General features: G+C 44.6%; 1 protein-coding gene across 1 annotated transcript in view; it reads left to right on the plus strand.

Moving 5' to 3' along the window:
* LOC143355003 (uncharacterized) overlaps positions 1-15,315 on the plus strand; it is a 305,544-nt gene that overhangs the window by 158,047 nt on the left and 132,182 nt on the right. Inside the window, exon 2 of the mRNA XM_076789439.1 lies at positions 5,437-5,519. Coding sequence (XP_076645554.1) covers positions 5,504-5,519 — 16 coding nt within the window. The 5' untranslated portion in view covers positions 5,437-5,503. The remainder of the gene's footprint in view (positions 1-5,436; positions 5,520-15,315) is intronic.

A 15,315-nucleotide genomic window follows, 5' to 3' on the forward strand; every position in this document is an offset into this window, starting at 1 on the left:
ATTAGCCCAGAACCGTAGAATCCGACTTCTCCGCCTCAGATTTTGCACTGTAAAAATATTTATTCCATCCCGGTGACGTGTGGACCGCTTTAATATTTGTTTTTTTATTATTTTTCTTCCCGTCGAACGTCTTCTTAAACCCTTCCCGTACGGAGCCAGACGCGTGACGAACATTTCGAACTTGTTGTACAAAATACAAATGTCGTTCGTTGACAATTTCTGCGATTAAAAATGGCACGGTATTGCGTCGCAGCATTCGCCACCGGTTCGAACGACTTTAAAACGTCTCCCGTCTTTTGCGTTCATGGGAAAGTACTGCTGTACTTCGCTCCACCCCCGCACGCATCTTGTTGCTCCCTTTTCGCCGGCGGATACGACGCGTTTTCGGACTCCGTGGAAAAGTTCGACGGAAGTTTCGACACTCTTCTTTCGTCTCCTCGGCTAGCGACGACACGGGCATGGAAAGAAACGTGCCGTCCTTTGACGGACGATCGACGGTGCGTAATCCTCCGTGAAACTTTGATTTCTGACGGGTGGGGCTGATAGCCTCCACACAACTCCTTTGGTCGTTCAGCTTTCTGCCATAAACTTGATCAACTTAACAAGGCTACCTGCCCAAATCCCTGGTGACTGGTGACAAATCAGAGATCAGTATATCGTTCGTAAATCGTCACTTGAAGCATCTAATGTATTAATTAAGTGGTGTATAATGTTCGATACAAATTGTTTTATGAGAACCATTGGTATTGGAATGATGTACAATGTTCTATAAAAATTGGTCAACGAAAATACTCCATCAAATTAATATTCCAAGCATAATTTTTATTTTCCATTTTATGCATTTTTATCAAAGATCTGTTCTAATTCCTTTGTGCTTTTAAGAGATCAGCAATTTGTCTTGTATTTGAAGCACGGAGAGAGTTTATTTTTGCTTTCTAAAAAATATTAACAAATTGTATTGAATTTGAAGCACACAGAGAGTTTATTTTTGCTTTTAAAAAAATATTAACAAATTGTATTGAATTTGAAGCGCAGACGGAACTTATTAGTGCGTTCAAAAAATGAGTGTTAATAAATTGTATTGAATTTGAAGCACAGAGGACATTTATTAATGCTTTTAGAAGAGTGTCAAAAAATTGTGCTCAGTTTGCAGTACAGGGTAAAATGTACTAGTGCGTTTAAAAGAATATTAACGAATTTGTCATGAACTTGAAGCACAGAGGGAATTTATTAGTGCTCGGAAAAGTTCGTCTGGAATGTTGAAGACGGGAAATTAGAAAAATGGTTAGCAACAGCGGTGGAACAAGACGGCAGAATGTAACCGAAGATTTCTTCTCCCGCTCTCCAGTTGGATACTCGACACTGTCAATATCGCCGGCAAAATCCTCCGGATAATTTGCTCGGCAACTCCGCAAATAAGGGCAGACAATGCGGCCGGCACGATAGAGCTCAGTAGTGCTCAACTTTAATGTCCGACGGTGTCGGTCGTTAGGTCAATGCACCAACATCAGCCAAGTATTAACCTGAAATGAGCGTATAATGGCCATGTCGGGGATTTGATGCTGGTATCCAGGATCAGATCGTATAGCGCTTACCACCCTGCATGTTGCAAGGTATTGGGTTTACATTATATATGCTTCCAGCGTCGTTAAAATTAAGCGATACATCGATATGCACGGGGACCGTGTGTAGACATTGCAACGTTACCGACAAATTTCACACGACACGCCTACAAATCGATTCGGTAATTCTTCTTTCCGCCATCGCCCGACATTTAAACGATTTTTAAAATGTCCATCTCCGATCTAACATACACTGGTCCACTGACAATTTCGATCATGAGAGGCTCATTAAAATAAAAATGAATACTGCCTTTATTACAGACAATCATTTAAGTAAATGTTTCTTCGATCTTCATTTTAATAAATGTGTTTTGCGGATAAAGATTGCAATACCGATTAAGCCTGCGAAGAGTCTACCAACGCAGTCCAGGCTGTGAACATTAGAAAAGAAGTCAGCAGTAAAAATGAACACATTAAAATAAATTTCGAACATTATCCTTGCAAAATCGATATCCTCTAACTTCATAAAATGATCCACGAAAATGGCAATGGTATCGTAGAATGAGGATGCAATTGCCGGAGAGTTCCAGGACATCGCCGTGAACTATGGTCCAACTTGAACCATAATATTCTTTTGAGAAAAAGATTGTATAATGTCCATCAGCAAGCAGGCTGTGGAGGGTCACTTCACCAAGTGCCGTCTGTCATTTCCGTCGTCGAAATCATGAACACCTCGACTGCGGTAGGTGACGGTCTATCGGCGTCGGTAAATTTCCCGGGGATCGATCGGTTTCCATAAACCCAGGCCGGAGAAATAACGACGCGAGGCGACGCGACGCGACGCGACGGCAGAAGTTCTGGAGCGGAGAGACGGCTGGCGGAAGCGTTCAAAATGAATTCACGAAAGGCGGATGGGATTCTATAGGCTGGGAGCCTGTTCGCGGCAATATGGGCGAATAAGGTCCGGCCATTTGCAGGATAAAAAGCTGGAGAAAAGGTACGTTCGGTATGTAGGGTCCGTGTAGGCCATCCGACGGGACCGTCCGTGTAGGTCTGGAGGATCAGAATCGCGAAGGAGGAAGACGAAAGCCGTGGAGGAGACGGAGAAGAGAGAAAAGAAGGGGATAGTCACGAGCGAGGGGGGCGGGGAACGGCGCGGGAGGAAAAATTGAATTATCATAAAGAAATTGCGTCCGAATATTTCGTCCGGTTCCATTGAATGCCAAGGAGTAGATGAGAAGCCAGCGATAGGTTCTCCAATATCGCCGCGGGGCTACGGGAACGAGACCCTGTGCACCGGGAATTTTAAGAATCAAGACCCCGAGACCTCCCCGGATCCGGCAAAGCTCCGACGCACACGTGTGTAGGTCCGTACGTGCGTAAACGTCTTCCCTTGCCGGTTACCAACCGAACAGAGAAAAGAAGAATTGGCCAGAACCATGCTCCTTGAACCCTGTCGGCCTGCGAGTCCGACCAGCCCTGAATCGTCCAGCCCTCTCCTCTGTGGCCGGCAATAGGGCTGCAGGCTGAAAGGCGAAAAGGTGAAAACTGAAAAGGCCAGCCCGGGGATTCAATTGTCACGAATCGTCGTTAACGTCTCGTTCCCCGTCCACTCTTCCCTCCGGTTATCCTCTATCGCCGGAGCCTTTGCGCCGATTCTTCTTATTCGATACTGTTGCTAACATAAATCTATCTTCGCGTTTACACCCTACACTCGCGGCCGAGTGTCCCCCTACCCGCTCCACTAATGTCTACTGGGAGCTATAGGATATTCTGTGGTTCCAAGTTCTTAGAACATTGTCAAGCCCCAAATTATTCAATTTTACCTTCAACTCTCTACTACACTTTCGTGAAAAAATATTGTAACTGCTTGGAATGATCTTAACATTTTTCCCGGTGATTTTACACCGATCTAAACGGCCCACCGTGTGTATCGAGGAAGCACGCGTTATGAATCACCCGGTACATACTAACTCCGTAATCCATTTCGTATCAATTTATCCCCGGCATATCGAATCACAACCGTAAGTGCTCCTTCCCTTCTCTTATTTTTCCGCTTCCCGAAGTTCTCCATTATATCCCTGTGTCTCAGAACGACGCGCGTTATCCGATTATTTCGGGCAGCAGCGTTTTCTGCCGCGACGCAAATGCATTCTTCGATTACCGCCGCTGCCAATTGTATTTTCCTAAGTGGTATTTGCTCAGACAACTTCGTCCACTTCCCTCTAATTGTATCCTCCACATATACGTCGAGCTGTTCCGACCACGAAGACGGACGTCTTCGAATAAATAACCGTCGAGTGGGTCGCGATCTGAATTCGCGTTATTAAACGTCAGACGATCGCTTAATAACCGTTTCACTCCACAAGATACCGGATCCATAGTCGATACAACGCGCTATCAATTTTCTATAAAAATTCCCGAGACCGTGCAGTTTCAGAGTTTATTTTACAATCTCGCAAAAATACGAAAGCGCTTTTACGTCGGCAGTAATATTAAACTGAAAAATCCGAGGAGATTTATTTCAATTAATCTGGAACTTCTGGCGTCAAAGAAGCTCTTCGATTATTTATTCGCGGTTCCGGATTGCACGGTAAAAATATAACAGTAGAGGAACTTGCATTTGAATGTTTCATTTCGAGCGAGCAATTTTCGGGGCTCCGTAAAATTTTAATAATTCGGTCGCGATGTGCACGAAAGTTAAACAGTGATTTTCTCACTTTCGCTGAAACTGCAGGTGCGCAAACCGTTCGGCTTGATATAAGAGTTCCTGGCCGCGGTTTTCCGGTTGCTTGTTTAACGATAACTGTGCCGCAAATAAAAACCACTTGACCCAAGTTTACCGGCGTCCGGGTATATCGTATCAGGAATGCAATTACGTCGAACAATAAACGGAAACGTTACAACTGGCGCGTAACGGATAAAATAGGCCAATACAGCCTCAGTTATTAGAGCTAGCGCTCGAATTCGTTTCATAATTTGCTAATTAGCTCGCCAGATGGACACATCGTTTGCGGTGGTATTGGCTTAGTTAGCCAATAAGTTCTTCTCGTATATTGCCACCGCTAAGGGGGTTTAACGGGTATCCGTAACCGCTCTCGTGGGTACTTCGATTTTCCAATCGGCATCGGTCGCTGAGACTTACTGCTGCCAGAACAGAGCAAGACGAACGTCCAAACCGTTCCGGCTACGGCTGCTCGATCATGCCACGGGATTAGGCCAATCCACCACGATAACGATATCCATAAATAACCTGACACTCCGATTTTACCCGATGACCCTGTTAATTATGCGACACGGTTCGACGTTCGAGGAAAGTCGAAATTTAGTTATCACCTTCCAAGAATTGCGCTGAACACTTCACTGTGTCTCGATTTTAGACGTCGTCCTTCTTGGATCCTTCTACGAGTCTGTTTTTAACATTTTATTTGACCGTATGCTTTTACGCATTTATTATAGGGTATTTTAGTTAACGTTGTCAAATGAATTCATTTTTTCGCATTCCAGTTGACTTCGTTCTTCGACGAATCTATTTCCTACAATTCTAATTGACCGTGCCCATTTATGAATTTATTTTCTCGCATTCTAACGACCTTTCGAGTTTTACGAATTTATATTCTAACATTCTTGTGAAGATTGTGAACCCCCGCTAAGATTGGTAGAATCTAAGAAAATTATTGAGCTCTTGTCTGTCTAACCACGAAGAAATAAAACAACCCCTAATAATCCCTTCCCCGAGAATGACAAAATGGAGAAAGAAATTCTAGCCAGTCAAATTATTGTACGAAGTAGTAAATAAATTTCGTTACGAATCTAGTAAGCCCAGAGTGAAAGTAGACGAGGCAGGCCTGCTAACGAACTGTTTTAATTGCAGGTGGTAATCTGTGTTCGTGATCGCGACTCCGATCAGGAGTAGCCATCGACGTACATGAGAGAAGGACATGAACTACTCTCAAGGTAAGATTACGATTTAGGATGTGTGTGTGTATGCGGAGATAGTTCGCATCGAGAGAGAGAGAGAGAGAGAGAGAGAGAGAGAGAGAGAGAGAGAGAACGGTGTCACAGTTTCCATTCAATCAGTCAGACGGCGGCATTGATACAGGCGGCAATATACACAAGACACGTAGCGGGGCAGCGTGCACGCGGAAAATTCGTCGAAGGTTTGTCGCCCGTCCGATTTGCCGAGCGAAGTCCGAGGCCAGCCGAAGCGAAAGCGAGCGAGCGAGCAGAATCGAGGCAGAAGCGAGGCGGAGGCGAGGCAGAAGCGAGTAGAAGCGAGTCGAGCAGAGGCGAGCGGTCTGAAACAGTTCGGAAATTCACTCAACTAATCAAATACCGCTAAAACCGCTAAACAAGTTAGGTTAGCAATCTACGTGCTCCGAATGGCAACTCCGAACTGCTCTGCGGCTGCGAAGCGCGAAAACGCTCGCGACTGCTTCCGCAATCCGCACGCCAGCTCCATCTTCTCCTCCTACGGAATCCCTTAACGAGGAGAAACGACTCGACGCACACGTATCTGATCCCCGTCCAACCGTGGATACCTATACAAGCTTCGTTAACAATTGCCCGTGCCAATATCTCCGGAATTGCGTGACGTTCTTTCTACCGTTCGATAAATAAACCGAAACGTCGTTAACCACCGCGTTCGAACCGTCGGAAACTTTTCCTTTCGAATCGGAAAAACTTTCGCGTATTTCACACCTTCGTTCCCGATGATTGCTCCCTTAGCAAAAATTAATAAACACGCGCGTCCGCTGGCTTATTGTTTTGTAGTCACCGATTCCAGCACTTTATGCGGGAATTATTCAATTTATTCATTCGTAGTCGCATAAAATCTCGATAAAATATACTCTTGTAATTTTTATGAGACAGTACTAGGTCGCGGGACTGAAATGAATTTATATCGTATGAAAATGTTCAGAAATTTATAACGTACGGGATGATAGAGAATTTAATATGCGAGATCCTTTAACTTGGAATTTTTAAAACAGCATTTGTGAAGCACAGAAAATCTGTTTTAATTTTATCTGTAGTAAAATTAGAAAGACATTGGCCGGAGGAAGACGGCGAATTTAAACATCATTTAATTGTTAATATGGGTACTTGATGCAGTTGTCAACCCTCGTGGACGTGTATCGACACGATTATAAAATGAAGCTTCAGGTTCGATCGCGAAGACAAGCGATTTTCATTAGAGGGCAAGGGTGGCAAGTTCGATTCATGCGAATGTAACAGTTGCTCGAGCGACGCGGGGTTAAAGGCATTAGGAGAAACGTGCCCGGTGTTGTGTCACTCGCAGGTCGGAAAGATAACGTCGCCTGTCAAATATGAGGACAATTAGGGGGAGAAAGATCTTGACGGGTCGACCACACGTGTCTTCTCACCCTCGAGACGAAGTGACCCCGTGGCGCGGCGCTTCGACAATTAAAAACTCGTTCGGTTTACAGGGATGCGTCCCGGGACGCGACCTTTTTTGTTTGCCTATATGGCGGCCGAGAGGAACGCCGAGAGTCTTTTACATAATGGCTTTCCGAGCGAAATTAAATTCTTTGGGGACCCGAGCGGGGACCCGTGGTGATCGTCGAACCTTTTCGGAGATAAATCATTGATCAAAGTTGAACGATTCGATTTTACTCGACGATCCGTCCGCCGATACCCTCCGCGAACCGTAATCACTCACGCACCATCATTTATTCTTCACAATTAATTCCTACAGAGATTTACGAAACCGAGTAAAGGAAATTGACAGCAGTGGGAAACTTGATGCAGTAAATTTTTATTTTGTATAAAGATCCTCGGGCCATTTATGAACGAATTATGTTGACAGTGATTTTCTTGTGCTGAAATCTTGCATGGAAAATGATGAAGATTTGGAACAGTGGGTCCACAGTAATCGACGTTTCGCAATGATTAATTTTCGCCATTTTCCGCGTTCCTGGAATGCGATTGAAAACCTGAGGCAAGCAGGAAAACTCTTGAATTTTACATTTCGCGGCATTAATGTTGCAGACAGAAGCGGCCGTTCGCATTTTAATAAATTACTCGAACAGATGCGTCCCGATACGTTGTGCCAGTATGAATTCGTTTTATCCGAGCTTCTCCACTATTAATAAGTTCTAAATAAACATTTCCTCGGGCTCGTCGAATTGTTAACGGACGCTGTCGCGTTAATTGCACGAAGATCCCGTGTTCCGGAATTAATTCCAAACCCGTTACGAAATCTCAGAAAACGCGATGCTCAACAAAGGAACAATTATTTCAGAAAATCTGCCAAATGTAGTGTTCTACATTTAGATTTTGTGAAAGGACTGCGTCCCCTGACTTTTTTACGGGGGATTTCTGTTTGGAAATGTTCGTCCTGCACTTTTGGTAACTTTTTGAGGACATTATACTTCTTTTGCGACGCTAGTTCAACGCAGGACACAGACCTGTTGGAAAATCGTGTGTAATGCAAGGGAACGGGAGTTTAATTTCCAGAATGCAGAAAAGCGGAGCTGACCTACTCCCAGTTAATTTTACACATTCCGAATATGATTCTGGCTTTAAGAGCAGCGGGAGTTTCCAAAAGAATTGGCGTTTCGTTCGGTACGAGGGTGCCGTGTGGCGTCGATATCGCATGATCAATAATACATCCCGATTTGGAATATTGGATCGAGAGAGCGAGAAAGAGGAAAAGCCAGAGAGAGACAGAGAGAAAGGAAGAGAGCGCTGTCACGACCCTCTGAGAATAACCCCGGCGATCGAAACTTTTCAGGAAACCGAAAAAAAAAGCGGGCCGCACGCCAGCGCGCTGAATAGAAGGCAAATAATGAATTTAGGCTCTTTTAAAGAAGTTATTGACAGAATCCATTGCTGCCGTTGAATGCATGGCCGACCGACCGAGAAAGTCAGTGCCTCCCTCGTTTAGAACCACCCCCGCAACACCCCTGGACGTCCACCCCCGCAGCTCCGTAACGTAATTACGAAACTCGTCCTCGAACAGCGCCAAAGGGGTTCCTTCTTTGTAAATTTTTTACCCCCTCCCTGTCGGCCCCCCGTGAAACCGATGTTTACTCGGGTGACCACCTTCGCCACAAATTTCGATGGCAGTACTCTCTGCCAAAGGTTAACCCGGTTTATTGTTCGGGCGTAACAACAGTCAGTCTCCATTACCCACCATCTTCAATTAACAACCCCTACTTATCTCCCAGGATTTAATATGGCAACTCAGTTTTCCATTTCTCTGGGCATGTGGTGCATCGTTCTCAGTTTTTTAAACTTGTGGTGACACATTTTCAATGTTTAGGATAAGCGATAAATTGTTTTCCATTACACGTAGCAATTCTTTTTTAATTTTTGAACGCGTTGTTCTGCTGAAGTTTAATTGAATTGAATTGTAATAACGTGTAATAGAGGAATGCTTCTCCGAGCATTTTTATTGTGTGAACATTTCTATGGTAATGGAGGCTAGCTATGAGGAACACTCTGATATATTGCGACGTGCTCCATCTCTCTCGCTCGAACAATAAGAATGTTCTCTACCTAGCTGAGCTCGATGTAATGATTATAAATTAGTTACTTTCCTCCACTATAAGATATCGAATGGCTCCTAAGTATTCTCGTTGGAAACGTTATAGCGAGGTCGTAAAATAGAATTCCTTCAAGCATGCGCTACTGATATTCTACCTCCTGACGCTATACTCTATAACATCTCGCTTTGAACCTTCAAAGAGCTAACAATGTTAACTATCAATTTCAATTACTGTTCACAATGTTGGTTTTATTATGACCGTGCCATTGGCATTGTAAATAAAGTTCTCCAACTGGACCTCTTCATCGATCAATAATTATCGCAATTTTCGTGACAGCGATCTAAACAAATTCACAGTTCTACTTCAAACATGTATAAACAAATCTGTAAAGCTTTATAAAAATATATCATTTACCTTTCTACAGAAAAATTCCGAAAGCCCACTGTGAAAACCGGGTAACAAATATGAACGCTGTCTTGATCGGAAAAAAGATTTTTCGAGCATTCTGGCAATGCGATGTGCTCATAAAAATTTACAGAGCTAGTTTAACCATTTGCAAATAAATCTACGAAGTTATATAAAGATATCTTACGCGCGGTAAACTAGAAAAAAATTCCCAAGCGTACTGTAAAAATCTCGTAAAAACTGTCTTCGTCGAGAAGAAAATTTTGTCAACATTCCAACAATGCAATCGACCTCTAAAAATTCGTGAAAGTAGTTTAAACATGTATGAAAAAATTTACGAGGTTTCGCGAAGACATCTTGCTTGGTTTCGAAGAGGAAAAATTCGCAAAGCGTGCTCGACAGGAGGAGCGAGAAAGGAAATGGCAGAAGGATCGTTTGCGATGAGCGGCTGGTTGTCGAGCAAACGTGGATCGACAGTTCGATCGCGGCGATCGGTCGGCAGCGACTAATCAACGGCACAGATACCGCATATTAGCGCGAACAACGTTGCGGGCATTCCGTCGGGTTCGCGTCGGTCTGTCGGCGGCAGATTTTTGGTGCGGATGCGTTATGGGTCACTTCGGTACCGGACAGTTACGCGTCGACGTGAACAATCGATGTTAGCCATCAGTTGCAGTTTGCGCGCGCGGCAGTTATACCCCGGGACAATTGTTATTGACAAATCGTAATGCCGGTCATCAGTCATGGCGGAGACAGGACTGCTCGCTGCGACAGTACGCGTCCTCTTGCACGCCTCCTGCCTAGGTGCGTGGCTGCGTTTCTGCTTGCTGCGTCGCCCCTCCCCCCGGACCCACCCCACCCACCGCCACAAGTGCGAAACACGTCCCACAAAGACCCTTCGACGCCCTATCCTTGATCATCCGAGGTAAACGACGTCAATCTCTTGATAGCGAGCGAGCTGGTCGGACAACCGATCGAACCGCGAACCCGCACACGACGCATTTGCATTTTCATCGCGTAGATACCGCACCTGCTCAACCTAACTGGGACACTAGTTGATTTGCTGCCGAAGAACCTCGCTGCAACGGCGAATAACACAAAAGTTTGCAGTTGACCACTCCATTTTACCTCCATGCGATTTCTCAAAAAAATATGTGCAAAGGCACAAGCCCTCATCTTCTTTGCCATTTTTCTTGAAATACTTCGCCAATACTTTATTCTGTAATTTAAGACTCGAGCTTAATGTGCTTCAAACCCTCATGGGGTTGTAAAGTCTTGATCCAAGCCGATCGGAGCTACACGATCTCTCCAATGGGGGGCATACCCCGCGAGCGGCCCTGCACGATCTATGTCATAGCACGGACCCGAGGATTGGACTTAGATCAAGACTTTACTCCATTTTGAATGGGACTTGGCTAAATATTTTAGGTATTTTAGTACTCGTAAATGTATACGCGAATTCAAAATCTTTCACGTTCGGAATGTAAAATGAGGGAACGCAGAGGCTCGAGGTTTAAATTTGAATTGCGAAGACGAGAACTGTAAGAATGGTGAGTGAACGCGGAGGGGGTGAGCGAATCGGAAGATATTTAATTAAGTCAGCAAATTCTCGGGATCGAAATGACGAGATAGGAGATATTGGTCCGATAAAATTCAGAGAGTGGTCCGGTATTCGTTTGTAAAATGGGAATTGAGAGAGAGGAGGGGGGGATGTCAGTCGGGTAACCGACAGCGACGAGTAAACGGACATTTAGAATTGTGCACGAGATCAAGCTAACCCCTGCTAAGATGACTTCGCTCGAAGTGAGGTTCGACGTGGCTTTCGGGGTCGGGATATCGCATTATTCCCGACTGAATGGGGTAAATCAGGATCTCGTAGAGTTTCGACGTGGAATCGGCGGTGGTCTCGGATCGCTGATGCTGAGAGGATGAGGATTGGTTGCCAGCGGCTGCCTTGGGAATTCAATTATAGCAACGGAACAATGGCATCCGCGCCGGTAATGAAGGGACCGTCGCCGAGAGGTCATCGGATTACATGGTATTTACAATACATAAGTCGGGGATGGTTGTTGAACGAGGTGGCCTTTCACCGTACATAACCCCCTGATTTCTTCCTTATTTACCTATTTCATGTTTTTCCCCTACATTATGTATCTAACCCGATCCGTCGTTCGTAGTACTCGATTTATCCATCGCTTTTACCCGAATCGTTCATCCCCTATTTATTTCCCCACTTAATACGTGTAAATATACATCGGAAAAGGAGGTAAATATTTCAGTTACGTAGGAATATATAAAGAAAGTGTTGAGGCGAAGGAAACACCAAATTAATTGAGATTTTTCGTAATTTTCCTGGGGAAAGAAATTTTCAATCATTTTTTTCTACAAACGAATTTCAACAATTTCAATAATTCCAAGGCATAGAAGCGGTCATCTGACCGTGGTAGACTTAGCGTTAATCGCAACGAACAGGCGCGAAACAAGTACACATAACACTGAAACGTAAACACCGTAGTTACCAACAACAGAGCCACAAGGGAACATAAATTACATCTCCGGTAACCCGCCGCAAAATTACAATTACACAAAGTGCCATTAGAATCGTTCGTTCCTGAGCGCGGCAGCGAATCCGCAGGCTCCGGGCGAACTTTCGAATCACTCGCGCCATTAAGTGTTACAGGTAGAAGCGGAATAGTTGCTGGTATTTATTTCTGCGCCGACGTTTCCTTCTCAATTATAATTTACAGGGAAAGTCAGCCGCAGAAAGGTAACGTCTCGCGGTGCTAACGGATGAGGACGTGCAGCGGCGCCGGAAAGAAAGATATTGATTGCGAATAAGGAAACAATGCTCCCCTCCCCTTGGACAATCCATTACCCATAACAGCATTAACAAACTGAGTTAACTCCATTCATCTTCCCGGGGAGTAAAACACGAAACGGCAACGGTCTCTCGCGCACGAAAGAAATAAGAAAGCGAGACAAGAGAAAGAGCGGGAGGGAGGGAGAGAGAAGCAGGCTCGCGTTATAATACCGATGCTTTTTTCCCCCGCAAATAGTACATAATGTTGCCTACCTTAACGAGATTTCCGTCGTCCCGTACTCTTTCCGCTTTCCGTAGGGTATCCAGCGTAATTTCGCTGGCGGGCGTACGCGCGAAAGAATACGAGCCTCGCTGTGTTTTCGACCTGGTTTTTTCCCCCGTTACGCTGAAAGATCGTCGTTGACGATTGCCGCCGATGCTGAATGTTATTTTCCCCCCGTTCCTTCGGTTTTAATTAAAAAATCCTCGGCCGCGGTTCCGTTGCTCTCTCGTTAGCCAGAAATTTTCACGGCCCTTTTCTCTCTCTCTCTCTCTCTCTCCCCACCTTTTCTCGCCGTCCTTTTTCAATCAATGCGCGAATAACAGAACGGCCGCGTGAATCGCGGCTTATCTTGTTTCGCGCGCGGGGATGACGAAGGGAAGACGCAAGGAAACCGGCGTGGAAAAAAAAAGAAAATATCGTCGAGCCACTTGTGAAATGTGGGACAAGCCAACGCCGGTGTACAGGTGTACTATCCGCGCAATCAATAATTAGGATTCACCGTCGCACGCCGACCTGAAAGCCGCGCGGAGCTCGCCTCCTCTCGCCGAGTAAATCAGACGATGCGAAATTTATTCGCATTCAGGACGAATAAGCCGCGCGTTGATACTTCGCCCCTCCGCGGATCTTGAAAAACGTATTGAAAGCTTCGTCGGTTCCCCGTATCAGGTTCACGCTATTTTGGAAATATTCAATCTAATCGCCGCGGCAATCAATGTTCCAATTTATTTCCGCTTCCGAGCACTGCTTTTATATTATTCCGTGTCTCCATGTCTGTGTGTGTTTTTTTTCCAAACACACAACGTTTGATCGTTTGCGTGAAAAATGAAATTGTATTTCCGCCAATTTTTCAATAGATATTTTGCATTGTTCGGCCACTTTTTATGTTGTTATTGAAATGCTTGGACTGATAGCCCGCGAGCTTTCAATAGACATTTTGTATTATTCAGGTGCCTTTTATTTTCAAAATACTCCGGTTAACAGCAGCTCGTCCAATTTAATGCCTGTTATATTGTCTTCGGAATATTTAGATTATTAACGTGAAACGCGAATTTCCATCGGTTTTTTAGTAGAGTTTTACAATTCTTTATTTCGCGTAGAGTTCTACGATCTAGTAATTAAATATAACTATTTAATTGCCTATAGCAACGTCGTTATACTTTCCCTCCTATTTTAATATGTATGGAGTACAATTAAACGACAGGAGCTATAACAAAACTGCGTTAAAATGTAATTATATGCAACCGTTAACGTAAAATAATGTAAATGAATGACGAGAAGATGCGCGAAAATTGCGTGAAAACCGAGTTAAAATGTAATGTACTCGTAGAAATTTCGTTTGGAGGGCGTTAATTAATGTTCGTGTATGTATTGTGGAAAGAATAATGTTCGCGGCGGCGGGGAGGGGGAATAAATAGGTGTCAGAAATTGAATTAGATCGCCAACACGATTCTCGATCGGTGGACAATTGCGCGGGAAGAAATAGGGGACGAGAAAAGGTGGAAGGAAGGGAAAGGGCCGGTTGCAGGGAAAGCTATTGTGCATCGCGCGAGATGTTTCTCGTCCCTCTCGACCTCTCTCTTTATTTTTATTTTTCAGGGCAAATTTATCGTTCGTTTACTCACAGCTGTAGTAGCACGCGGTAGCGTCGGGAGAAATTGGCGAGTGTCCCCTCGGTTTTCTTCTCGCTTCCTCGACCCCTTTCGCCTTTTTCTCTTTATTCCTCCACAATTCAAGATTTCTGCTGTCCCTCCCGTCTTCCTCCCGACCGGAATGTTATATGTGAGCACGAACATACGGAGGGAAAATAAAAAGGCGCAGAGAGCGAGAGGGAGAGGGAGAGAGTGAATAAGAGAAAATAGAAGCACGTGAAATATGAAAATAGAAAATAAAATTGTCTGGCGAAAACGTTCGGATTCTTTCCTTAAACGTATTTCGACGCGGAAAATCACTGGCATCGCCGTCGTTTCTATCCGCAAAACAAACTTATTTATTACTCTAATGGCGCCAATATTTGCCAACGGAAAATCCGCTAAAATTTTCATTCATTTTCCTCCGACGAAATGCATGTCTCCCTCGAAAACCCTCTCTGTTTGCGCTAGCCTGAGTAATGAGTTTGCACGCGTTCACGTGTCAATAATTTCGGTACTTCTTATTGTCCGAGGAGCTAGGTGTCTCCACTCTATTTTCCAGAAAAATTTACTTTCTCATTGCAGCAATTTAATAAGAAACACTGGCAATCTTTTCTTTTCGCTACATTATGACAAAAACTATTTACATTTCTTTCCTTAATTAAAGAAGGCGGTCTTTTATTGTTCACTGATCAAAGTATTCCAATTACTCAGTCAATTTTAGAATTATAGAACTAAAATTGAACTCGATTTTCAACATTCGAATTAATACCACAGTGTCGAGGAAGTATACGATATTTTAGGGATGCTGGTGATCTACAGGGAGGTAGACTGCGCCCGGAATAATTAATAGAAAAAGTTCAACTCAACGCGGCGCGAGGACAATCAGCAGCCAAACAGTTCTTATCCGGGGAGCCTCGACGACGACGGAAAATCGGAGGAGCTCTTTGATGAATTGCAAAGGGGCCATCGGTTCCCATACACCGAGGCTCTCCGCGAAACGAACTGCGAATTTCAATCGTTCGGCGACTTTGTCTTGGCCGTTTGTGACAGAGAGACCGCGCCGCGCCGCCGTTCTGCTCGGCTCGGCTTGGCTTTGGCTCCGCTATGCTCCGCTCCTTGCTGC

The sequence above is a fragment of the Halictus rubicundus genome, chromosome 6, assembly GCF_050948215.1.
Source record: "Halictus rubicundus isolate RS-2024b chromosome 6, iyHalRubi1_principal, whole genome shotgun sequence".
In the NCBI taxonomy this organism is placed as follows: Eukaryota; Metazoa; Arthropoda; class Insecta; order Hymenoptera; family Halictidae; genus Halictus; species Halictus rubicundus.